The sequence below is a fragment of the Larimichthys crocea genome, chromosome XXIV (genome assembly GCF_000972845.2).
Source record: "Larimichthys crocea isolate SSNF chromosome XXIV, L_crocea_2.0, whole genome shotgun sequence".
NCBI classification, from domain to species: domain Eukaryota; kingdom Metazoa; phylum Chordata; class Actinopteri; family Sciaenidae; genus Larimichthys; species Larimichthys crocea.
In genome coordinates this window covers 10785516-10813107 of record NC_040034.1, presented here as the reverse complement: position 1 = coordinate 10813107, position 27592 = coordinate 10785516, and the positions used below count along the sequence as shown (strand labels likewise).

At 41.4% G+C, this 27592-nt stretch overlaps 2 protein-coding genes across 2 annotated transcripts; one reads left to right on the top strand and one right to left on the bottom strand.

The window, feature by feature from the left end:
* Positions 1 to 363: 363 nt before the first annotated feature.
* pkdccb (protein kinase domain containing, cytoplasmic b) lies at positions 364 to 10388 on the bottom strand. Its single transcript, XM_010734146.3, has 7 exons — positions 9522 to 10388; positions 8672 to 8803; positions 6234 to 6505; positions 5826 to 5905; positions 5414 to 5521; positions 1552 to 1728; positions 364 to 1329 (listed from the first exon to the last, which is right to left on the bottom strand). Exons 1-7 carry the CDS (start codon positions 10140 to 10142, stop codon positions 1211 to 1213), a joined length of 1509 nt encoding a protein of 502 aa, XP_010732448.3. The 5' UTR covers positions 10143 to 10388; the 3' UTR covers positions 364 to 1210.
* Positions 10389 to 13208: 2820 nt separating this feature from the next.
* Positions 13209 to 27585, top strand: disp2 (dispatched RND transporter family member 2). Its single transcript, XM_019277134.2, has 10 exons — positions 13209 to 13471; positions 17713 to 17857; positions 18064 to 18341; positions 18870 to 18899; positions 19005 to 19128; positions 19770 to 19885; positions 20526 to 20641; positions 21598 to 21695; positions 21958 to 22116; positions 22879 to 27585. Exons 1-10 carry the CDS (start codon positions 13377 to 13379, stop codon positions 26215 to 26217), a joined length of 4500 nt encoding a protein of 1499 aa, XP_019132679.2. The 5' UTR covers positions 13209 to 13376; the 3' UTR covers positions 26218 to 27585.
* The last annotated feature ends 7 nt before the right edge of the window (positions 27586 to 27592 follow it).

Sequence of the window (27592 nt, the reverse complement as noted above, 5' to 3'; positions counted from 1 at the left end):
TAATGAGCCCAGCATGACGGGGCATTTGAATGCATTCCTTTGGTATTGTGCAAACTCTGCGGAGCTCTGCAGGTTTGCGGTCTCACCCATTCAGATGGGCTACAGATTGTAGATGTGGGGGCACGCGAGCAGATAAAGGATTTAAAACACACACACACACACACACACACACACACGCACACACACCCCAAAGCACACCCACACACACACACACACACACACACACACACACACACACTGAAGTTTCACCTCCCCCACTGACACACACTTAAAAAAAAGGTGCTAATGAGAAATAAACAGGCTGTTATTTATAATTAGACGTAACACAATAAAAATGCAAACGACCATAGACACAGTGAAAAGTAGAAACAATACATTTATATAATTACAAATAGTAAAACTGTACAATTACAATAAGTGAAGTATAAAAAAAACACTGATGTGAATAATTTTTCATTGAAAATAAAAGTTTCACCCACAAGGTGCACGTAAGCGGTAACGCACAATCATGTAAGAACAATTACATTTCATTCGATCATATAAATATTTACGAACTAAGCACTATAAACTAAGTTTACAAAAGTATGTAAAAACAGCTCTGGAATGGTTTTAATCATCTTTGCTCATTGTTGATGTGTAAATGCTTACATGGTTGTTGCCATCTCATACCACAGAGCAGCTAAGCCAGAGAACCATGAAAAAACAGCCGCAACCTCAGCGTATTAACATCAAAGTGTATTTGTATAAGAGCTTGTTTTCTTTTCTCGTCCTCAGGCTTCAAACGCTGAGCTGCAGCGGCTGTTCTTATTACCTCTTTGGCTTAAAATCCTACTACGGGGACCCCAGCCTCACAATGAAAGCCAACACACATGGCAAATAAAGACAAGGTAGAAAAAAAAAAAAAAAAAAAAAACATGTCGAGGGCACACGGCTCTCCCCTCCTTAATTGTACCTGAAGGGAAATCCCTTTAAATAGTAGTTGGCAGAGGCAGTGAGCTGGTAGGCGGATCAAACAGTCACTGAGCAGAAGCCCTATAAATACATCACATTCACTTGCCTCACTTCAAAACGCCTCCTCCTCCTCCTCTGCGACCCAGCCTCTACACTCCAAATCCACAGAGCAAAGCTGCGTTGTCCGCGAGGAGGATACAGTTCTCATTCTTGAGTGCAACATTAGAGAGTTCTTATCTCTCATCATCCTGCTGCTCCATTACGACTGTTTTGTTTGTTCCTTCGTGTCGGGAGCTTTGGTTTTTTTCACATAAACCTCTGATGTCCCATCAGGCACCAGATGACTGAAGCTGCTCCTGAAGGAGGCCAGGAGGCGACCTGCAACACAAAATAAAAGAGCCATGTTAAACACATCTATCAAGTGACATGCTCCGACTCGATTATCTTTAATGACTGTAAACAGTTTTATGTAACGTATGTTTATTCAGCAGCCTCAGTCATGTGACAAACTTGATTTATACATGCTAATTATAGAGCATTTTCTGTGTTTGTGCACTGATGTAGTGAGTGTTATTTAGACTCAAGTGAGTCTTTACTAACCCGTCCACGTCTTCTGTCCGGTCAGAGTGAAGCTGTTACACTGAGAGTGGGAGTTACAGATGTACGCCGCCTCTTTGACGCTGTGCACCGACAGCACGCAGCCCTGCTGGCTGTAGGACGGCCAGCAGCGGTACTCCACGTTCCCAGAGGTCCCCATGCCTCGCATCACGGTGTAATCTAAGCACAGAAGAGGAGATGCCACTTCAATACATGAGGCCACTGAAAGAATTTGAAGCGCTCTCTGAGGATGAGATGAAAGTTAAATGATCCCTGAGGGGAGGGGAACTGATACGGTGCGGCATCGAGTAAAGAGAATACAGATAAGAAGAAGAAGCACTGAGAAAACAGGTTGAAGGTGAAGATACAGCGCCTTTGTCATGCAACTACAAAGCTCTGACTGGATTCTGGATATGCTTATGAGGGTTTGACAGGTTCATAGATAAAAGACACATGAGGTCAGATTCAGCTGCTTTGCATTGATTATGTTTAGTGGCCATTTGTAGATTTGTGTGTCCTGTGAAATATTACACATAGAAAAACTAAATAAAAATCACAACGCTCAGAAATTTCTATATCTAATTTATGTATATGTTAAAAAATACCTATCTATTATCTATTAACAATTGTTTTCTTTTGTTTAGTTTATAAAATGTAAAACAAAAAAAAGAAAAGACATTTTTTCATGATTAAAACTTCCCAAAGTCAAGCTAATACCACACATGACTGTAAAGTGAAGTCAATGCGGAAAAGCCAAAAACTGCAGTTGCTTAAATGGCCACTTGACGCTGGCTACAGAACCAGTCAGTCTCCATAAGTCCCCACGTTAAATAAGAAATAAACACTTCACAGCCTGGTACAAAAAACTGTTTTGGTCTCGATAGCTAATTTCTCAATTCATAATAACTGTACCGGGGTAGATTCGTATGTAACTCACTCGTTAAATGTATATTAAGGCTTAAGGTTATGAATAATTTAACAGTGGCAGCTTTGATTGACAGGTAGGTGCCATTACAGATGGCTTGTTTGGGCAACCAGGCGTCATTCAGCCCACCTCAGGCCCACCAGTGATCCACACCTTTGCCCATATTTAGATTATTATTAGATTTTGAGCTTTAAACCTCAGGGTGACGTGACACATACACTGTTTTTAATACTTTCAGTGGGTAATTTTAATCAGTACAAATCAATTAATTGACTAATTGCTTAAGCAGTGACAAACACACTATTCTTGGTTAAAGCTAACCGTCTCCATCTGACAGCAGTTTGAGCGCCTCTCATAAACTGTTGCCCTGCAATGAAATATCACCTCACCTCTGGAACATTTGCGTTACATTCATCATTATAACTCCTTCAGTCAGACGTCTTGTGGATCTGGCCTTAAATCATCTGCTACACATTAGCAAGGAGCCATGAGAAAGAAGCATGCACACATGTGCCTGCACACACATACACACCACACACACACACACCACACACACACATACACACACACACATACTAAGAGAGGACAAAAGCCTCGTCTGTGAGTCCGTACGGAGGAGGCACACTGTTACAAACTGTTAACCTTCCTAAATGGCAGGAGCCGGTGTGTGTGTGGGGGTATTGTTAAGAGGAAAAAGACACGAGGATCTGCCTTCTGGGTCTGAGAAAAGGGAACAAGGAGAGGGAGTGTTTCGAGGATCCTTCTCGGGGGAGAAAAAAAATGAGGCCTGTTGGGGAGTGAGGCCTCAGCTGTTGAGGAGACAGAGACATATGAATATAAGCTCTTTGTCTTTAAGACGGAGGACAGGAAAACAGGCTTTAGCTCATATTAATATAAAGAATATTAAGCCGGTTGCTCAGTGCTGAATTTACTCTTCACAACTGGATTCATACTCGCAGCAACAGCCTGCTTTAAGAAACTAGGTTTTCTACCAGATTCTGGCCTCTTCCATCAAAATCACAGATGATCTCAGCAGTGGAAAAGTTACATCCACATTACTAATGAATCTCCATCTGTCAGCAATTTCAAATTAAGACTTGGGAGATGATGATGTCTCTCTCTCTCTCTCTCCCTTTCCCTCACACACACACACACACACACACACGCATTATTACACAGCGTACGTCTTTGAGCTGTGTTACCATTTGGCTTCTTTTATCAAGCCTTTGTTTGGCTTCAGTTCTGCGGAGCCTTGTTAATGAGTCCATGTGGTTTTTAGTACACAATTGCACAATCTTTGATTTTTTTTTTTTTCTTAACTGGTTGCTTAATAAGGGCAACAGTTATATACTTATTTGCTTTCTTGGTCAGTTAGATGAGAAGATCAATAGCACTGTCACGTCTGTGTGTTCATATGAAGCGAATGCCAGCAGCTGCTTAGCTTAGCATAAAGACTGGAAGTAGGAAAACAGGAAGCCTTTCTCTGTCTAAGAATTATAAGAAAAACCTCCAACCAGCACCTTTAAAAGTCATTCATTAACACATTACATCAAACGTATATCATTAAGTGTAAATGATAATTCACCATTTTACAGAGAGGTTATGTACCATGATATTTGTTGACTGGAAGGAGCCGAGATGGCTCCAAGTTTCCGTTCTGTATGCAGTGTTAAGTTGTTTACTGGACATTTAATCTAAGTGAGAAGTGTTGGTGTGAAGTGTGTTTTTTTTTTTTTTCAAAAACTTTGCTCAAAACTAAAGCAAACTAAATGAACTAGCTGTTTCTGGTGTAAAAATAACACCAAGCAGAAGTAAACAAAGTTTCTTTGAGGAATAACTCAAACATTCAAACATTTTTTAATATTTAGATACAGCCAGGCTAGCTTTTTGCAGCCTTACGATAAATGAGGCCAACCGTTTGGTAGCTGTAGCTTTATATTTAGTGGACAGATACTGTATGAGAGTTGTGGCCAATTAATCTACTCATTCAGCTCTATAAGAAAATGATATTTGCTCATATGGTAAACTATAAACTAGACCAAACTTAATTAAGCTAAACTAGGTTAAACTAAACTTAATTAAATACGCTAATAGGATTTTCCTCCACCCAGGAAACCTCTGCTTCCACACACACACATTTTTTTTTAGGTCTTATCACACACACTTAGCAGCAGCAGCAGCAGCAGCAGCAGGGTTGACTCATGGCACCTCCTTGTTAAGCTAAAACATTCCCTCCCGGTGTCAGCCTCAGCGCCCAGGCCTCTTTACCCTCAATCTGTGATTAAATTCACAAAGCGCTGCTATATAAACAGTCCAGCATCTGGGGAACGGAAAATCTCGCCACAGGAACGCAGCCAGTCATTCTGTTATTAATATTTCATAGAGCTGAGAGGAACGGCGGGAGGGGTGAAGGGGCTGCAGCGAGTTGAAGGGAAGAAAAAGTGAAGGACTTTCAGTGCTTACTGAAAGAATAAAGTAGGGCAAGAAAGTTTGCAAAAGAATTACGGACTACGACTATTCTGAAAGGCAAAAGTATGTTAGAGGTTTTTTTGTGTTTGTTTTTAAATATAATGAATTCAAAAGTGGGACAAAAAGTTTGCGAAGACAAAAAAAAAAAAACTAAACAGAACGTTTCTTTATGTAAAGAATAACTCGATGTAATCTCAGCACTGTTTTCTGAGCGTTCTGAGCCAGAGACATGCAGGATTAATCCCACTTTGTTGGTCTTGTCCTCTCATTCCAGCTGCCTAATAAACCTGTCAAAACAGCCTGAGCGTGAGAGACCTCCAACCCCAACCCCCCCATTCATTTTTTTTTAAAGATACAAATGAAAACAGAGGTTTGAAAACCCGTCTGAGTTTTCTCTAAAATTCTCCAAAGAAACTACAAGAGGGCCCACTGTACTTTATAAAAAGCAGCCTTCATTCCACAAGCTCTTACCTCTGATTATTGATGGAGGTACGTTGTCCAGGTGCAGGCCAGACTTGTAGAGGAGGAGGATATTTTCAAAGGCCTCCAGCGTTTGATTGATGTCAGCTTTCAGCTCCCCTGGACACACACACACAACACATTAAATCTTATAAAATATCTAGCAGACTACAGGCTTCAAGTCATACTCATGCAGTATGGATGATTTGTTTATTCTTGACTACACTCTATCATCTAATCGCCATCGTGTGATCTCCACAGAACAAATTGTATTCATTACAGTCGTACATGTCATGAAGTATTTTGTTGAACTCATTAAAAGAAGCAAGACGTGTCATTACACGACTGCGATGATGAGCTGATTTGCTTTCTGATCTTGAATAGTTAACGTCCCGTCGTGTCAAGACATCTCTCTCGTTCTCACCTGTTGAGTTCATGATGTGGTCCACCAGGTGTGTGAGCCCGGGCGGGGCTTGGTGAGGCAGCAGGTAGGTGAAAAAATACCTGAGGCCAGGCAAAGACAACTCATTCAGACAGACAGAAACATAGACAAGCCCAATCACATAGAACATGACTTGTCTCACACTGGTGTTAAACAAACATACTCCATAAAGCTGTCAAAAATAAAAAAGAAAGAGAGACATTTTTTCCACTGAAACTGACAATTTATTCATCACACCCCCATCAAACCACAAATTTCCAGCTGTATGACTTTACTATCAACAGCTTTTTAGTTGTGAGTTGGACCTATATTTAAGCAATCATCCATGTAGCTGCTGTTCCATCCATCCATCACACGTCTATCTCGTAGTAAAACTGTCGTTTTTCTTACCTGTAGGCGTTGTAAATGTTCCTCTTCTCACTCAGGCCCTCGCACACTCCCTGAGCCGAGCACGGCAGAGTGAAATTTCTGTGCGGGAACTGGAGAGTGCAGTCTGCATCCGTGCGACAAGAGGTCTCCTCTGCGCTGGCGTCGTCAAGGTCAGTGAGTTTCAGCTCGCCAGACACGGTGACAAACTGGCGAGGCTGGAAGTCCAGCAGAGCCACGGAGCCCAGAGGAGACTGGGACAGGAAGTGGAGGAGCCTGACCAGATCCAGACACACCTGGGACGAGATCGAGACATGCCAAAACCTGATCAGCTGGAGTGAAAAACTTAGTGAATGAAAAGCATATTTTACTTAAAACCTGGCAACTAGAGCCGACTCTCTCTGGGGCCAACTCTCCACTGTGATCTGCTCATTTCTTCTTATTTTATATTAGGAAATATTAAGTCAGTATTCAATATCTACCTCTCTACTAAATACACCCACTATACTCATACTGTACAACCATTTGTAGCATATGTACATGCATATGTACTGTTAAACTCTGTCTATTATTTCTTGTCTTTTTGTCTGAACATACTGCACTTTATACAGCCCTTTTGTATTTTGTGTTGCAATGTGTGTGCACTTTAATGTAATCCTGTCTGCACTATGTTTTATGTTTCATGTAGCACCATGATGCTTGTCTCGTTTCACTGTGTACTGTGTAAATGGTTGAAATGACAATAAAACCCACCTGACTTGACTTTTCTAATGTCAGTCAGACCAAAATATAAACTTAAAGCCTCTGACAGCTTTCGATTGGATATTTTAAGGATTCATTTAGGGGTGCAACTATTTTAATTATCATTTAATCTGATTTCTCAATTTCTAACTATTTTCTCAATTAATCATTTGGCCCATACAATGAATAATAAGTAAAATGCCTATTGCAATTTCTTAAAGCCCAGGAATAAGTAAGTGACATATTCGGACAGCTTTTTTTGTCTGACCAACAGTCCAAAACCTAAAATAATAAATAAATAAATAAATAAATAAATAAATAATAATAATAAAACAACAACAACAAGGAATTAAAAAATGGAACATAATCAGTAAAAAATCTGATCAATCAAAATAATCCTTAGTTGCTACTTGTAGCTCCAAAGTTGGGTTTAGTTTCAACGTTTTTACAGAAATCAGTGAAATAAGTGAATTACATGATTTCTTCCAAATTTTTGTCTAAATAAAATAAAATTAAATTAAAAAAAACTTGGAATAACCAAAAAATTCTCTGTGGCCAAACTAAAAACCAACTTGTTTTTTCCTGTGGAAGTGACATACTGGACAACGTAATTAAGTTTCATTAAATAGCTAAAAATATAAAATATATGAACCTGCAGTCTCTCAAAAAAAAAAACAACAACAAAGAAAAAACGTGTTATTTGCTTTTAAGACGTTTCACCAGCCACATTTGCAAACCATTTCCTGGGACAGTTTTTATAGTACTATTTAAATCTTACAATAAAAACAAAAAGAGAATAAGTAGGCTACTAAAAGCAAAAGAAAAGAAAAAGGTATTAGCCACGCACTGACAGTGCATGAAGTGATCCTGTCACACTACAAACATAGCTGCACTGTTAGGTAATGCTCAGAGTCTTCTGGACGTCACTTGGTGGCATCGAAGCGCTGTAATAACAGGGCTGGGTGAAACCAAACACCCCTGGATTACTGTAGCCTGCGCAGATGCAACGTAGCTGAAAAGGGCCGAGCAGCTCGAGGGGGGTATTATGAACGGCTATTTGAGTGATGCAGCAAAATGAGGCCCACGGTATGAGATGATACTCGCAGACTGTGATGTTACTTTTGCTAATCCAGGTGACAAAGCGAGCATGCTCTGACATATTTTCTTTTCTCCAAACTATTCTTTGTTTCTCTTTCAAACGCATCCATCCATGCATGAAGACACTCACACAGAGACACACACACACACACTCACGCATACTTGGATCCCTGGAGTGTAAATTCAGCCTCTGTTGACTCCCACTGTGAGCATACCTGTGATGGGGGTTGACTAAAGCTCTGAGTGTGTGTGTGTGTGTGTGTGTGTGTGTGTGTGTGTGTGTGTGTGTGTGTGTGTGTGTGTGTGTGTGTGTGTGTATGTGAGGGATGAGATGACATTCCTAGCCTGCAGTGGATTAACTCCAGGACCCATCTCAATTCCACCCACGGCCTGATCAAATACACTGAGGGACAGATGTCGGACCTCTAGGAGTTTCAAATGTCCGCCTCCCTCATCTTTCATCCTTCATCTCTCCTGCCAAGAAGAGCAGGAGTGCTCGCGCAGACAATACGTTCAACATGTGCGAGGGAGACTTTCAGCCTTGCAGTGTGCAGCGCACCATAAGGGATAAATGACAGCGCATGTGTATCAGCAGCTGGAAGTGGGGAAACAAATGTGCTTACCCTGAATCTGTCCTCCCAGGGACTCTGGAGCAGCTGGATCATCTGGAGAGGATTCCCTTGCTCCAGTATGACTGTGACTCTTCCTCCCTCTCCTCCTCTTCCTTCTGCATCTCCAGCACAGTGACCTTTGAGCTACGGAGTGGAGAATAACTGTGGTTAGTGACTGTGGTGAGAAAAAATGTTTGTTTTTTTATTTTAACTGTGCGTAAACGGATTGAATTGTCCTGAACGCAGAGGTAAGTAAAGAGGACATGATGTTCCATCATTCTTTGCTCTCTGCAGACTTGTGACTGAAATCACATTAGCCCACGGGGGGAATGTGCTGTGTACACTTGTGAAATTAATCGACTGAGCTGCTGGACACACACCACCGTCACACAAACGCTGGATGTGAGAAATAAACTCATCCGTTTAAGTCCAAACTAGTTTTAAATTGGGTTGTAATGGTTTGAGTGAATAAGCGCCGGGGGTTTCAGATGCATCCAGGGATAGTAGAGAGGACAGAGGCACATTGTCTGCTCCTGCCAAACTGGACCCAAAGGTCAGAAGAGGGTCAGTGAATATAATTTAATTACATGGGAAGGTCCTGCAGAGCCACTGAGGCCTTTCATGAAGCGCAGTGTGTGTGAGACAAAGGAAAATGTGAGCAGTGGTACATGGATTATGGAAAATCTTAATAATATTCCAGAAGTAGTTCCAGTGTTGAAAAGTGAGCTTCTAAGGGCTTACATTCCTGAACTTTGCAATAAAATACATCATATTTAATGTTGCTGTGACATCTGGACATTAACCTTAAGTTCTTGAGTGTATAAACACTTTTTTAAAGTCTGAGTCAGAGGCAGCACTTTACCTTTATGACGTTTGGATGCTGCAGCCTCTGCAAGAGGACGATTTCTTTCTTCAACTTGTAAGAAACGAGCTCACGGCAGCCTTGAGCGTCTTTAAAATCCTCCACACACTTCCCCATGTCAATCCCCTGCTCGTTGACGAGTTTTAACGCCACGGGTTGACCTCCGGCTAGATTCACTTTGACAACCAGTTTGGTGTATCCAGACCCGAGTACCTCCACCGCCTGCATGTCCACCAGAGAATCACAACCCATTTCATCCATATGCGCTTTCCTGGAGCCATGCGTGATCTCTTTCCACAGGCTGTAATCCAAAGTGGAGTCTAGCGCTTGACCAAGTTGGGAAGAATCTCCACTCTCCCCGGGTAGTGCGTTTTCATCACCACCATCATCATCTGGTAAAAGCAGCGGAATGATTTCTTTGCGCCTCTCGTTCAGTTGATAGATCAACGCCCCGCGGAGCGACGCAGACTCCCCCTCATCACCAGCAAGAGTTGCATTGGAAAAGTGGGATATTCTAGCTCCAAACTGCTGCACGCTGCTAATCAAAAGTGACACGAGAATAGAAAGAACCACGAAAGCCAAGAGGGCAGCCGCGCGTAAAGAGTTGCCCATCCCGGGCATTTTCCTCTCGTGGCACGGCTACTTACTCGCTGCTTTGGGTTAAAGACGCACGACCGCAGGCTCGGACGACCGCTCTCTTCCAAGTGAAAGCACTCCTGACTTTTCTGCAGGAGAAATGATCAGCTCTATGTTTCCACCTCCCCGGGAACTCCCTCTAGAGGTGTGTCCTGTCCGCTCGTAACTTTACACCCGCTGAACAACTTTGCAGGAGAGCTCGACCTCATGTTGTCACTCAATCCGTGCGCCAAAGCGCTTTCCGCAGCTGATTTTATAACAGCAATCACACCGCCTGTCTGTGATTATAAAAATAAGAGAAGCAGCGACACATTATTAAACTACTTTTTATTTTCTAACACAGACACCAAAAATAAATAAAAGAAAATCAAAATATGTAGATTTTAACTTACATTCTGATTACAAAATTAAGTTTTTTTCCTAATTGGAATGCAGTGCATATGCGTATTTAATCCAACAATATAAGAGAGTAATAGAGTTTGTGTGACATGAAACAACAAGCTGTGTGTGCGCACATATGTTTTCCATTCTTCTAGAGAGACATATGGACTGCTGTCACCTACACAATGTGTCCAACAGGTGGCAGCAAAACACCTTTTTGTCTCCACTCATGAACAATTTCCAGAAATTGAAACATTATGGTAACACTCCACAGAAACACACTGTTCTGCCCTTTGCTTCCACACACTGTGTTCTCTGTTGTCTTTCCCTGTTGTATCTTTATTTATTTAACTGCGTTTGTTTCACAGCTCTTCAGGCAGCGCTGAAGCTGTAATGAAGTGTTTCCCTTTGCATCACTACTCAGAGATCTGCCACAGGAAATTACCATGGCTGTCACCTCAGTACCAGCCAGAAGCCGAACGCCCTCTCCCCAGCCTCTCATTATATGTGTGTCTGGTATCCAGTTTGTGCCTGCCAGGGTTTGGGTATGTGTATTTGTGCATTTTTTCTTCTGTGTGTGTGTGTGTGTGTGTGCAGGCTGAGCAATGTAAGTTAATCAGTGTCTGAAGTCAGCAAGGCATTAGCTATGTCAGCTGCAGCACAGGCTGTTCAGAAAACTCCATGCCAACCACCAACACAGCAGGCCCTTGTTGAGTCTGAGGGAACAATGCTGCAACGAAAACACTTGAGCATGAAGATCATTCAGGACGTTTAAAGCTCAAATGCCCCCTTACTCGCTTTCAGGGCTTTCATCTGCATCCTTTGAACACGAGTAATAACATTTAAACCACATGTAACAGCTCTGAATCAGTCATGTGAGACGAAATCAACCCATTTTACTGCGTATGAATCAGCTTTTAACATCATGACTCACTGACGCACCAACAGACATAAATCAGGCTTCATTAGTGAGATAGAAAATAAAGATATCCGCCCCTCCGCTGTCTCTGCTCCTTATTTCAAACAGGCAGCAGGACTTTTATCTCTCACACAAAACTTTCTCACACCCTCCTTTTCTTGATCTTTGCCTTTATTCCAATAAATCATTTCTTTTTTTTTCTCCCCCAAGTTGGCCCCTCAGACACAAGGGCCCAGCGCCATGATTCATATTTATAACCAGAGCCAGACCAGCGGCCGCCTCATTAGCAGGAAGTCACACAGGTCTGCTGTGTCACAGTTTCTCCTTTCTTTTGAGTCAGTCGGCTCTCACTTTTCTTAATAGGTAACACAAAGTCACATTCTGATTTTTTCTCTTCTCTCATCACCTTTTTTTCTTCTTTTTGGCTTCTACAAATCAATATTTGATGTTATACTTGAAAGAAATATCCACTTAGTATAAACAATTTATAGGAACTTGCTTTTCATCTTCCTTTGGCACAATCCACATCTTAACCAGTTCAAAGCTTGAAAATGATCTGAGGAAAGTAACAAAGTACGTATTTATTAAAGGCCAAGTGTAAGATTCATAGCCTCTATAAACAGAGCGAGAACTGAGAACACCTGAAAATATGAATCATTATGTTTTTGTAACCTTACAATGACGACATGTTGAACTGACATGTTTCTACAGTAGTCATGAATGGACTAACTAAGCGCTGGCTCTAGATAGGGATGTTCTTTTTTTCTTTTCTTTTCTTTTGCAGTTTCTCTATGCACTTGGAGAGGATGAGGTGAGGGGGTTGCAATTAGCAACACTGTCACTAAATCCAAAATACTGCTCCTTGAATAAGGATTTTGAGATGCCACATACTATTACTACTACTACTACTTTCAAATAAGGCACCTTTTATGAATTACATCTTGTTTTATTAATCGCTAACTAATAATTCACAAATGCTTTCTTAAGAGCAACTTTTGGGTTTGTGAAAAATCTTTTTGGTGTTTAACTTTTCTGTTAAACTGTATTACTGCATTTCTGGTAAGAATGCAGTAATACACGATGCACACAGGCGTTCTCACTTTAACAAGTGTTAATAAGTCATCCATTGGTTGTTGTTGGTTGGGTTACATGTTAATAAACGTTTTGTGGTCTAACAAGGGATTTTTCATAACGTGGCAACTCAAAAGTTGTTCTTATAACTGATCTATGGAGCATTAGTGAATGATTCATTAAATTCTAGTTAAAACCTTTACACATAGTGTATTATCACATATGTAAGTAGTTATATTAGCACCAACATGTCTTGTATTGAGAGCAGTTCTTGTGCTTTAGTTTAATTTAAATTATTCAAATATTGATGATCCCAGTATCCCCCTTATTGATTGGTTTAAATGAAGGTTTACCTGGCTTCACCTCATCAGCCCTGACAGGAGTAATATGTCACACCATTCACAGTATTCAGCACCATGGTGATCAGCAGCTGGAGGTCCCAATTAAGTGTTTGTTTTAATTAAACACATCATCGCTGTCTGTGCACTTTCATAACGTACATTAAACGGCAGCTGTAGCTCCTGTCCGAGCCGATCAAACAAGCACTGATGCATTACTATCCGTCACTTTGTGCTCCAGCACCGAGGCCGGTTGGACAGCGACCAGGCAAGCGTCCTCAGCATCACCGCGGATCCGCCAATCAGAGCGCAGCTCGGGGGCAGATTAACCCCAACAGCCCCGATGCTGCACTGTAGTAGCAGCCTCAGAAACAAACCCCGTACACCTCTCTCTCTCTCTCCCTGATCCTCGTGGACTCTGGACAGATGGAGTCTGTTTGGTTAATCCAATTGAAAAATAACAGGACGTTTATAATTCAAATTCAGCTTTAAAGCGGAATCAGGAGGGACATGGATGCTTGCTCGATAATAGGAGAAAGCACGGATGCGATAGTGATGGATGATTCTCCGACAGATGAAAGGGAGATTCAGGAGGCTTGCCAGAGGTAGGTTGTTTTTGTCTTGTCTGTAAATGTCTCTGGCGCTGACTGTGTAACTTGATTAGTGTAGAGAAATAAATGAGATTTACAGTTGTAGACATGAATGTGAATTTGACCCTCCTGTGGCCAATGTGAGTATTGTTCAATACAGCTGTGTTCATGACAATAGGATTCTGGATATGTGATTTCTGCTGCTGTTGTCTTTACATTACACTATTATAACATTATCACCTAAACATTATGGCTGCATTCATTCATGATTGCGCTGTGTGTACTGCCGAGAGATGCTCATGTGCTGAACTTACTTTCAAGAATTTATGTTTGACAATCATTTTCAGGTCAGCAGCCTAGTTAATCCATGAGATCACACTTTATTTTAGCAAGATGATGAACAAATCATGCTTTTGGCACCTTCTTTAATTTAGCATCTTCTTCATGAGAAAAAAATAAGAGCATAAACTCATATTTTCTGCACGCCACGCAAACAACACACTCTCTGTCACGGTTACACTCGAGCTGACTTCTGGAAAAGCGTCATCAGCCTCCTGCTGAAGTCAGAGCTGCTCTCTGGGTCACTGATGTCACCCTATCACTCACCCTGCTGCATATAAAAATGACTGTGGGGCTTCAAATATGACAGTGGGGCTGGAAACAGCTGGGGTCTGCCATTCTTTAGCTCAGCAACAGGCCATGTTTTTGTCTCTCTGGGAAGTATCCTCTCTTTTCTTGAGGGCAAGTCTTTTCCCTCTTATTAATAACACCCCCACATAAACTAGATCTCTTTTTTTAGGAAGGTTAACAGTTTGCCTTCTGCGTACAGCTTTTGTTCTTTTTTCGTGTGAGTGATTGGTTATTTAGGAGATGTTTGAGGACCTGAGACTGACTGGCTTCTAGTGAGTTGATGAAAGAGACTGTATAAACGAAGGCGCTGACAGAGGAGCCGACAGTCTTTAGCCTGTTAGATATTTTGTGATTTTTAACACTGCTCTTACATTAGATTAGTGTTTACAAGATTAATTTAACAAAAACTTTGTTTGGGCAGTAAGAAGGAAATACAATTATTCTAACAAACGAACAACAACAAACGTCAAAAGAGGAGGTTATTTATGTGCACAATAGTTAAAATTAGCTCCAGCTCGGCCAGCAACGACAGTAAAATGCTCCTTTCACAGTAATAATGATCTCATAATATAATATAGAACTGTGTAACACCCATATGGGTGATTCTTTAAGTACATTTTGTACCTTTACTGACGTAACATTTTCAAGGCAGGACTTTTACTTGTATTTCTACAGTGTTGTTCTGAATACTTCATTCCCCACAGCATACACTCAGTCATCACTAGGTTCACCTACATAAAGCTAAAGCTTTCTAATACAACAGCCCATAAATAAATCTTACCATTGTGAACGGTCATTTTGGAGGCTACAGTTTGTTGAGGTGTTGAATTACAATGCTTTGTGCTGTGAGGCACAAGGATCTGTTGTATGAGACTGCATTATTTTAGTTAAGTATACATAATAAACGGATTGTTTGACTGTAAACAACTTTTGTTTTATCTCATACACTTTGTTTCTTTTATGTTTCTCAGATTTATGACATCAGTTCAAAACACGTGTCCTTTTTGTTTCCTCCCGTGTGTGCTGAGTGGCTCAGTGACACCTTCCTGGATTTATTTTTGTATTCATCCAATGAAATATTGATGAGTTCCACAATTTGCTTTCCTTGTATGTGTGTGTGTGTGTGTGTGCCCCATGAAAAACCATCAAAGGAGAGTAATAGGCTTAAATACTAATAATTATCCTGAACCCTGTAGTGAGGAGGCTGCCGGCACAGGTTACACAGTACCCACTAATAATTTAGCATATGTTTGAACCCGCAAAGTTTTCTGGATGGATGAAGTTTATTATTCTACAGCAATAGAACTAGTGTTGACTTCCAGATACACTTTATGAGTGTATTTACTCGCTCACTCCAGTGCCTAAATAGGATAAACTGGACAAACATTTGCGATGTGACAAAGAGCTACTGCGCACATTGTGTGCTATTTATTATTTAGATCATATTACAGTTTTTATAAATACTGAGGGTTGAGTTCCTCACTGAGCTCCATTAATCAGCTCCTTAATCCCTCTGCTACTGTATACCACCAATTCAACGGACTACTCATCATCTGTGGTCCTTGTTATGGGATGCAAATAAAACTGCGTGAGGTCATTTAGGCTCTGTTGACTTACTCTGTTGCCCTGGTGACAAGACAAGAAGCACGGTTGCATCCAGTCGACTGTGGAAAAACAAGCACGTGGTAGACTATACAGACCTCATCAGGCCCTTTTAGTAAGATACAACTACACTACAATTATAACTACAATTACTCAGTAGTCCAGTTTGGTCTGTATATTTACTTTATAATAAAACTCTCTTAAAATTATAATTCTCGAAGTTACTGTTAAATAAAACCAAAATAAATTAACCTATCTGACTGAAAAGCAAGACTGTCATCCGATTTAACCACTGCGATATACAATCTCTCCCTGTATACTGTACACATACAGTATATCATATATACATATATCATATCAGCTTGTTCCAGCTCTTCATTAAAGCAAATATTATGTTTAAAATATACAACCCCAGTACCTAATGTTTTTATGGCTAGCCATAGCCATCAAATGGAAAAAGATGATGCCGTAGTATTGACTTATTTAATCTCTGGGAATTAAAACGTTCTGTATGTTTGAACAATATTTGTAACATGCACAGATCACCAAGGTTTAATGGTTTTAATATACTGGTTGATTTTACAGGACATCTATTTGAGTGTTTTGGAATATATTAATATAGTAGATAAGGAATGGAAAAGTCTAGAGTCATACTAGTTTTGAGCTAAATGCATGCTACTGTACCATCCTGATATTTAGCATGTATAATCTTTAGCATAATCAACATCTTACAGTTGCTAATTAGTAATAAAAGATAGTACAGTTGCTACTAATAGGAATGTTGCTGTTAAATATTGGTAATTGAAGTTCTGACCCGGTAATGATGTTTTAAAAAAAGTCAGATGATCACCAAAGTCATTACAGTTGATCCTGTAGGGAACATGAATGCCTGTACCAAATTCTATGTCAAACAATAGTTGTTCAGACATTTCACTCCAAACCACAAATGTCAACCTCATTCAATTCAATTGAATTCATTTTATTTACATAGCACCAAATCATAACAGAAGTTATCTCATGACACTTTCCAAATAGAGCAGGTCTAGACTGAACTCTTTATAATATTATTTACAGAGACTCAACAGTTTCCACTATAAGCAAGCACTTGGCAACAGTGGCAAGGAAAAATTTCCTTTAAGAGACAGAAACCTCAAGCAGAGCATGGCTCATGGTGGGCAGCCATCTGCCGTGACCAGTTGAGTTTAGAGAGATTAGATGGATTTGATGATATTTCAATCCAGACCAAAGTGGTGGACCATAACCAACCAACCAAACAACCAACCAACCAACCAACCAACCAACCAACCAACCAACCAACCAACCAACCAACCAACCAAACAACCAACCAACCAACCACCAACCACCAACCAACCAACACAGACATCCCTAGAGCCACTTAGTGTGGCTAAAACTAGACATTTCTTTAACCAAGTTTCATAAAGTGAACTTGACAGGAGAATAATATTATTAACACATCACTCCATGCTTCTCCTGACTGCTGCCATTACCCATCGTTACTCAGTCTCATGTTATCTATCCCAGACAGTCACCAACTCCTCTCATAATGGGGTCTGTGACATGATACAAAAACAGTTTCTTTCACTCCCTCGCTTCCCCTCTCTCTGATACCCTCCTTCTTTCTATTTTAATTGGGCCGCCTTACTTCCAGTAGTCACAGTGCGTTACCCAGAAATCCATTCCTTACCTCATTAGTTTGGCTTGCCCGCCCAATTCTCTGTTGAATATGAGATGAAGCCAAGTAAAGAATGCAGGCAAGAAACTGAGACGTCAATCAGTGTGTGGTGGGAGATATATATTATTATTCCTAAGTTTTATAAACATTCCCCCTGCATATTTCATTTCACTGTTTTACAGACTGAACTTTTGAACCTTCGGTTTAGAGTTTTGCTGCTCTCCTGCTTATTTTTCAACCCTTTCTCCTCTCCTGCAACAATATTTTCATTTCCTCTTTTTCTTTTCTCACCCATCCCTCTCTCCTCCTGTCTGTCTTTTCTCCTCCTCAGTGAGATCCCTGCAGTGTCTCTGTGCCCCCCTGACAGCGAGTGTGCCACTGAGGCCCAGTTGACAGTCATTCAGTCCGAAGGCGAACTATGTGACAGTTGCAGCAGCCTTGGCAGACCCTCTTCCTCCTGCCAGCTTTATCACCAAGTATGTATGAGCACTGTCTGTACTGTGTGTTGTGTAGGATAGATATTTTGGAGAACCATTAAAACAGAGTCAGAACATCTCAAAAGGTTAGAAATAGATTCAGGATTTGGGAGGTGAAAATAGTCTTTGTGTCAGTCAAAAGACTTAAACAAGACAGAATCTTCTTTGTCTCTGAATATATTTTCTATCTTATTTTTCATCGTTAGGTTCCTCATGGTCCTCACACTGTTGCCTACGATTCAGTACATCCTCAAAAATGTCCCCACTGCAGTCATTACGGACTAATCAAACCAAACACCTGCCACGACTGTCATTCAAACACTACCGGTCCTCATGCTGAAGGTGGTGTAGTGGTGAAAGTTGGACATGGTTGTAGTTCTGGCCATCAGACGTCTCATCACGGAGCGGTGAGATGTCATTGGCTGCACGGGTCAAATGAAAGCGGGGCACAGAAACCGACACAGCGACATGTGGTGACAGTAAGGTGTGTTTAAAGGAAGAGGTAGACATTTTGAGATCCACTCTCATGTTTGTACATTGCATTATAGAGCTGCAGTCAGCAGCTGGTTGGCTTATCTTAGCATAAAGAATGGAAACAGAGGAAACAGCTAGGCTGACTGTTTAATTTATTAAAATAATTAAATGTAAAAATGGCAGTTTGTGTTGTGTTTCTTTTAGTTTGCCAATAAACAGCAAACTGTTGATTACAATTAATTTTGTATGGATTAAACAAATTAGATTCAGAAGGGTTGGCAGTTGTATTTTTACCTTTTGACAGAGCCAGGCTAGCTGTTTCCCTTTATTTTCAGTCTTTATGCTAAGCTAAGCTAACCAGCCGCTGACTCCAGCCTTATAATCGATGTATAAACATGATGTGGCATCAATCCTCTCACCTAACTCTTATAAGAAAAAGAATGAGCAGTTTTCTCAAAATCTTCAATTCTTACTTGTGGCATCCTTCTCAGATTTGTAAAGAACAATTATTATAATAAAGTTTTTCAATTATTTACAGGAAAGGAGGACTCTACTGCATCCTTAGAAAGTAAGTACTGAAACTATTTTTCACTTCAGCGGTAATGCTGATCATAAAAATCATTTTCTTATTCACTGACTGCTTCTTCTTCTTCGGTGGTTTTCTATTTGGCAGTTATTCCCAGTTGGTAGTGGACTACCCGTTAGCAGTGTTGGTGGGTTGTGCCGTGCTGTTGCTGGGATGCTCACTGGCCGGACTCTTCATTGGTCCACTGCCGGACTTCTCTGACCCGCTGCTGGTGAGTTTCAAACACACTCAGTCACACACACACACACACACATATATATATAAAGGCATACAGTGTCTAAAATTCAATCCTGAGCTCAGCATTTATATCTCTACTGTCACCCTTCTGTCAAGTCTACAATACTACCCCCCCTCACCATCTCAGGCTGAGTGTTAATTACTGTTTCCCCAAAGACTCTGATCTGACTCTGATGATCTCAACCGTATCCATTTACATTTTGTCTCATCTCTGATTCAATGAACCGCACTGAATTAGATCCCACTCGCTGTCATCTTAATTAAATACATCTTTTCACCTTTGAGATGGCTTCAGGATAAACTGATTAAGACATGATTCTGGAAATACAACATATGAATCACAACAATACATCATTTATGAGATAAAAGGAGCTACACAAGGGTTTCTGCTTCATAAGTGTGGAGCTCTTTCTTTTAAGACCACATCAAAAACTCATCTACTACTACTTCAGGCTGTTTTTCTACAGTAGTTACGATTATAGGCTGCTTATGATGCTAATTCATTCAGTCAGCCTCTGCAGTGCATTGATGGGCACCAGCGTCCACACTGAGTCTGTAGCTTTGATGTCTGTTAGTGTGTGAATGTGTGTGCGTGCTCTCTCTCTATCTTTTCAGGGCTTTGAGCCACGGGGAACATACATCGGAGTTCGGCAGTCCAGCTTGTCCGAGCTGCAGGAGAATACAGGCCCGGGGAAAACTCTGTCTCCTTTACCGCAGCAGCTCAGTAAAAGGTCAGCAGAGTATTGACACACTGTAAGAGCATGACAATAGTACGTATCATCAACATTCTCCTTTAATTAATTATTAAAGCTGCTGTAATCAATATTTTTTATGTTTAAATAACTATGCATAATGTGGAAATGAGAGTTATCACCTGACTGCACATGGCTCTCAGCTCTACAGAGCTTCCTAGCATCTTTTAGCTCATTGTTTTGGTTTCCCAGCTCACGACTTTACTGTTCTGATTCGTGTCACTGGTCCATCACGATCATCGTGGTTTTTGGCTGCAGGACCCGGCCTATTTTGATACACCCACTATACACTACCTGCTCAGCACTTAACAGCAGACAAATTAAGTTAGTGCAATGAAACATTTAGCAGCAAAAGAACCATGTATTTCCCTCAGGAGATAGTCAAGACCAAGAACAGGGCTAAAAGAGAGTAAATATTGCACTTACATCCATCAGTCAACTACTCCAAATGAATAACAATGTTGCTGTGTATGTTGCACTGCCCCCAAGTGGGCAAGAAAACATTTTTTTCCTGTTATAAAATGATTTAATTGTGACACTTATCGCTTTCATTGGAACAAAAAGTATGAGTTTAATGAGGTGGAAAAAGTGCATATGTGTGTGTATCTATCTGTGCCAGTTTTGGGAGTACAGCCAGTGGAGACGGCAGTGGCAGCCAGGATTCCTCCAGGCTGCGCATCAAGAGGATGCTGGCTAGAAACTCATCTCCAGACACTTTCCTCTGCAATGCTCCAGGTGGGTCAGTCCTGATCAGTTTGTAGCTGTCAGTAAGATTAATTGATGATAAAGATATCTTTCAAAGCTTCTTACACTGATATTGTAACAATAAAACCAACCAACCACATCAAAATAACAACCATAATCCTAATTGTAGTTTTGTGTTGCACATTTATGAAAGTTAGGAGGGATATGCAACGCCGCTGGCTCCAGCATACTCAGCAGAGCAGACAATGAAATGGAAATATTATTAAAATAATGTAAATGTGATACGTGCCCATTCAGCATATAAATACTGTGAGCTGAAAGCAAAGCCCTCAGCGTTCGTAGCGAACTAAGGAAAGGGGCTTATTGGTTGTAAATTTACAAAGAGAAGAAAATAATAAGATAATAAGAAATGTGAATAATGGCTTTTAATGTGGCTTCAAAGAGAACATTTTCTTCTTTAAGCTCTGAAATAGTGTGGTAGATCAAAGACTTTACTGCTGCTTGCCCTATAAATACACAGAAAGCTCACTAAATGGATTTATTAGTAATTCCATGCCTTGAGGTTTTCATTTTATAAAGCATATGTTTTATTGAACACAAACAGCCCAATATAACACACAAAAAACCTCTTGTTCGCCTGGTTTTACCTGAAATTATACCCTAAAACTTAAAAGTCCAGTGTGTTTACGATTTAAGGGGCTCTATTTACAGAATATGTCAGAAATTGAATATAATATTCATAACTATGTTTTCACGAGTGTACAATCACCAGAAAATAAGAAGTCTGCCATACTGAACCACGGTTTCTACAGTAGCCTAGAGCAGACAAACTAAACACAAAGGGTGACAAGACGGGGTTGCAATCAGCAACTACATAGCTGAATGCCACTAAATCCTACGCACTGGACCTTTAACTCTTGCTGTGCTGATTCACTGTTGGTCATCTTGTTCCTGTATGTTAAATCCATCTGTCTCTCTCCATGCAGGCGAGCGTTTGGCTCAGCTGGTGTTTCGTTCAGAAAACTCAGCCAGTCTCTGGAGTCTGAAGGCCATCCACGCCATGTGCGAGATGGAGCAATCCAGGGTTCGCTCTCATCTACTCAGCCCTCCAGCTCACCTTTGCTCTTCTGCCCTTTGCTTCTTTTCTTCATCTCTTTAGTCATCAACTTCTGTCAAATCTCACTTTTCATCTTCTTGAATTCCCCGAGACCTTATTACACATTTATGTGCTGAAATTTAAATTGCTACTTTATGCGCACTCCCTCATCTATAATGTTTTTCTTTTTTTTTGTGAATTTGTTTCAAAACTGGGCATGTGTTCAAAAAATCTTTCGCTTGTCTGACAGATTCGTTCCCAGGCTCAGTTCCAGGACCTGTGCCAGCAGCATGTGAGGGGGGAGGCTGAGGGAACGTCCAGAAGCGGCTGTTGTCCGAGCTGGTCTCTGGGGAATTACTTGGCTGTCCTCACTAATGCCTCCTGCTGCCTCAGCCTCACCTCACACCAGGTACTGCGGGCCTCTTCGCATTTGAAAAATTACCATACAAACAAATTACTCTGTTATTATAAACAGGCTTTTTTGTAAATAGTGCAATGCAATTGCCTATATTGTACTGTAAAGTAAGTGAACCAACAACGGTGCATGTTGTTGGTGAGTTGTATAAATAAAATAACCTCAGTAAATTGAACTATAGAGACTAAAACTGTTTTTTATACCAGGCTGTAAACACATTTATTTCTGTTGTAAAGTTTCACAAATTTAGAGCATTAGTCCAACACTTGAAGTTTTCTTGCTAAAAACTTGATTGAGGATTGATGTATTTACAGTTAATATAAACACCTAATAGCTGGTTAGCCTAGCTTAGCACAAATAATGAAAATAGGGGGAAATAGCTAGCCTAGCTTTCTCCAAAGGTAACAAAATCCATAAATTTGTTATATCTCATTTAAATCCGTACAAAAATCAGTGTAAAAACAACAATTCTGCGCAGTTATGTACTGACTGGCTCTTTCTTGGCTGGCAACAGTGACTTCCTCGATTCTCCACTGGATGCCTGCCAGCTGATTAATAGTCAGGCACATGACCCCCCCCTGTAAAATGGCACATTATCATACAGATAAAGTAGTATTGATCTTTTCATCCAACTTTCTGAAATCAAATAAGCGTATTTTCCCAAAAGTCAAATTTTAACTTCAATGAAAGTGGGTATAATTTCACATTTTGAACAATTAATTTTAACTAACCAAAGTTTTCTCTCTTTCACACCAGGTGTCTGAGTCTCTGAACCTTCTCCGGAAATGTGCTCCATACTATCATGAAGGACATCTTGTGGAAGCCTGTGTCGAGAGACCCAAACATGGTGGCTGTTCCTCTGTCCCGTCCCGCTGTAAACAATCCCGGGTGGTGTTTCAAATCCTGCATTTCCTGGTAGATAAAGACTTCCTTGGTCCACAGACTGTTGAATACCAAATCCCAACACTCAAATACAGTCTTCTGTTCTTACCCGTTAACAAAGGAGAACACATGATGGAGATGTACATGAACAGTCTTGAAGGCAGGGACCTGACGTACAACAATACAACAATCACTGGCATGGACTTTGGTATCAAGCAGACACTGTTCAAGTATTACCTGGCATGGGATTCAGTCTACCCTGTCCTCGCTGTTGTGTCTCTTCTTTTCACTATGGCTCTTTATCTCCACTCTCTCTTCATAGTAGCATTATCTGCAATAGCAATCACAGGCTCCCTTCTGACTTCCTATTTCATCTACAAAGTAGCATTTCGCCTGACTTTCTTCCCCCTGGTCAACCTCTCAGCAGCTCTTATTCTCTTAGGAAGCTGCTCCAATCAGGTTTTCATCTTTGCTGATTTCTGGAATCTGCAGCTCTCCCAGAATCCCTCAGCCTCCCTCGATAAGAGAGTAAACAGAGCTTTGCAGGAAGTGGGGTATTTGATTTTAGCTTCTGGGTTGACTTCCAGTGCAGCATTTTTCTCTGGTTATCTCAGTAGCATCACAGCAATTCGATGTTTTTCTGTTTATCTAGGTACTTCCTCATTCATCAGCTCTATCTTGGCGTTGGTATGGCTGCCATGCTCTTTCATACTGCGCGAGCGCTACACAGAAGCATCCTCTGCATCTGTAGTGGCGCAGGGATGGAAACCATGCTGCTCCAAAAACACTGGTGGTTTCTGGGATACAAGCTCACGCAAGAGATGTCTCTTCACGCTTGGGCAGAAGCTGAGAGAATTAAAAAGAGGTCTCACAGACACTTCCAACTTATTATTTATGAAAATCCTGCCTTGCGGAGTGGTGAAGTTTCGGTACATCTGGGTGTGCTGGTTTGCGGTGCTCGCTGCTGGGGGCACGTACATGTCCTGCATTGACCCAGGCATGAAGCTGCCCACCTTAGACAGCAAGGTCACCCAGCTTTTCCGCTCTAGTCACCCGTTTGAAAGATACGATGCAGAGTATCATCACATGTTTATGTTTGAGAGACAGAGGAATGGAGAGGATAAACCTGTGACATTAATGCTTGTGTGGGGTGTCAAACCGACTGATAACGGTGATCACTTTAACCCCAAGAGCAACGGCTCTTTGGTTCTTGACCCATACTTTAACATGAGCCAGCCGGATGCTCAGGTTTGGTTAAGGGACTTGTGTGGACAGGTTCAGAACCAAAGCTTTTATTCCCCTCCGTCGCCTGAGGATAAAGATGTTATGGCGGACAATATCTGTCTTGTGGAGCAGCTAATACATTGGGTATCTGTCAGACGGTGCTCAGAGAGTGATGACTCCTTCGATTTTTGCTGTAATGACATCCCTTTCCCCTACCCTCCTAGCGTTTTTGAGAACTGCCTCAGTATGATGCTGGCGGAAAGGTATGCCGAGGGCCATCTGGCCCACAGCGGAGGCCTGTACTTCCAGCCAGATGGCAGGGTCGCTGCCCTCGTGTTGGCATTCAAAACCACATACCTCTACAGCTTCAACTTCAGCAAAACCAGTCTTTTCTACAGAGAAATCCTGACATGGTTCAACAGAGAAATATCAGGAGCACCACAAGGGCTGGAAAACGGATGGTTCATCAGTCATCTGTCTCTTTTTGACCTACAACAGTCTTTGAGCTCAGAGACTCTCGTAGTTGCTGGCTTCTCTGTAGCTCTCACATTTGCTTTGCTTCTCTTAACCACATGGAATATTCCACTGAGCATATATGGGACTGCAGCTGTAGGAGGCAGTGTTTTCGTTACCGTCGGCCTCCTCGTCCTTCTTGAATGGCAGTTGAGCGGCATTGAGGCCCTGTTTATATCATCAGCAGCAGGGCTGTCTGTTGACTTTATTGCTAACTACTGCATATCTTACAGTCTGGCTCCTCATACAGACAAAATCGGGAAAGTAGCACACTCCACTAAAAGGATGGGTTGTCCTGTAGCAATAGTTTCTGGTGCATTTTTCTCCATGGGGATCATTATGTTGCCTGCCACAGCCTTGCTGTTCAGAAAACTGGGTATCTTCCTGTTTTTGGTGAAATGTGTAGCATGTGGATTTGCAACCTTCTTTTTTCAGTCCCTATGCTGCTTTTTCGGACCCCAGAAAAACTGTGGAAAGATTACGCTACCGTGTTTTTCAGACCATACAGATAGCGTGCTGTCGTCTTGCTCGGCGGCAGAACCCGGTTCCTCGTCAGCCTCGGCTGCTAACGGAGCCTTTGGCAGATCTAGAGTGAGGAGGAGTTATGACAAAGAAGCAGGTGGCTATCTCTACCCCAACCACCAACGTCAGCAGAGACAGAAACAGACCGGAGCAGGAGGTGGGGGTCGAGGGCCTGAGCAGTACGAGCTGCAGCCATTGGCCTATCGACTGAGTGACAGCTTTGAAAACAGCACCTGCACCAGTAAGCTGTCCAACCGACCCTCCGTGCTGTCCGATGAGATTGAGTACTGCGGGAAGGATGTGGGCAGGGATAGCATGGACAAGGACAGTGAGGAGATGTGCAGCCATCAACACAAGATCTGCCAACCACCTCCAGCACTCCAGACTTCATCTCCTTACAAAGAAAACACCCTGCGGCCTGTAGGCCTGGGGCAAGAAGATGTAGCTAAGGACAAGCTGCTCTGTAAAACATGTCGAGGTCAGTCTAGTGGGGTGAAGCACTGGAGCAATTCATCCTTTTCCTCATCTTCAAGTCTAGAGGAGACCATCATCAGCCACACGCTGGAGACCATTGACCAGCCGTCTCTCTGCAAAGACGAACAAACCACAGAGGACAGCCTCTATCACCACCAACACTCCAACAAAAACCTCTCTTTCCAGTCGCAGAGCTCCTGCGAGGGACTTGAGGACTCTAATGAGACGTGCCTGAGTGACATCGAAGCAGGGCCTTCAAACACACAGCAACATGAAGAAGAGGAGGAGGTACAGTTACAACCAGGGCATCTAAACGGGAAGAGAGACACACTTCGTCTCTCACTAAAAGAAACTGTTTATGAGACTGGCAATAAGGGCCGCACCAGTCAGAGTGAGGAAGTTGTCATCTTACCAAACAGTAAGCCAGACCTGCCGGATGTTTGGATAAAGAGAGATGGACAGCGGGAGGATACATGTTGATGGGTTGGAGGAATCTTTGCAAACACTGTGCGTTAATTGCTTTGAATTTATATATATTTAAAAAAAAAAAGCGAATAACTGAACTCACACAAGCATATAGATACTACAAAAGAAGCATACACTGTTGCTTTTGTATAATACTAAAAGGAAATATAAGCCAACTGCAAATGTAACATGTGACAGCATGGTTGTCTAATGTTCTTGCTAAGGTTTTTATAGTGTACAAATGAATGAGGTCAGAGCATGAGTGTTTCCTTCAGCCAAAGGTCAAAACAAAGCATGACTTGTTCAACCCCGGCATTTTCAGATAGAAGACAGTGAAAGCAGCTTATTTCTCAGTCACAACTTTGCACCAATGTCACACTTGAAGAAAATCTTCACTTTGTGCCTGGAACTTTAGATCACCTGCACAGACCGGATCATAACAACATGCTACAATTGATTTTAATGAGCCATAAACATTCATGGACTTTTGAATATTATTATTATTATTGAAGATAAATGTGAGATATGCAGAAAAAGAGGTGCATTGAGTAGCAAACAACTGTCACTCGGGTTTTGCAATATGTGGCGATAATATGTACAGTATGTCCTTTGTGACCATGATGTAGAAAACCAGAAACCTGAAGTTAGTAATGTGTCACTTGTATTGTCATGGCTTGTTTGCAATTAGTGTTTCACTGTCAAATTAAGTCATGATGTTTATTCTAATGTCAGTGCCAAAAAATCTTACTGTACTAAAAGTCAATATGTATGCAGGTTTATACCCTGTTGGTGAATTAAGGTGTGTACTATTGCAGGATCTATGGATGTCAGTGTATGCCTTAGCCTGAAACGAAGTATTTCTAAAGCAGGAGTTGGACCATCACATGTCACCGCTACAACAGCTCACAACTTGTATATAGACCATGCTGCAGCACTGTTAAGACCAACTCGCAACAGAATATCTAAGGCCTTTATCTACACCCCATCCCACACCCGAGATGTCACATTATCCATTTCTTTTATGTGTCTCAGTAACATTCAAATTATAGTATTTATGACATGAACAGCATGTGCAAGATGTGCTTCAAGAGGTTGTTTCATGTGCTGAAACTGTGTGTTTTGTGCAATGGATGTGTCCTTTAAAAAAAAGTAAAATAAGAGATGTGTCTGTGTAGTGACGGTGGTTCAGACCTGGACAAGAAGAGAGTTGTGTCAAATGTGCCTATGAGCAGTGTTATTTTGAAGCTTTCTCTTTGTAAGAAGTGTTTACTTTGGACATCTTGACTGTATAATCACATTCTTCAATGAGCCTTCACTTTGTATCATTCAGCAGAATAACCTGCCTTAGAGACAAATTCAATTAATCACAGGCTTTCTATGAACGGGAGAA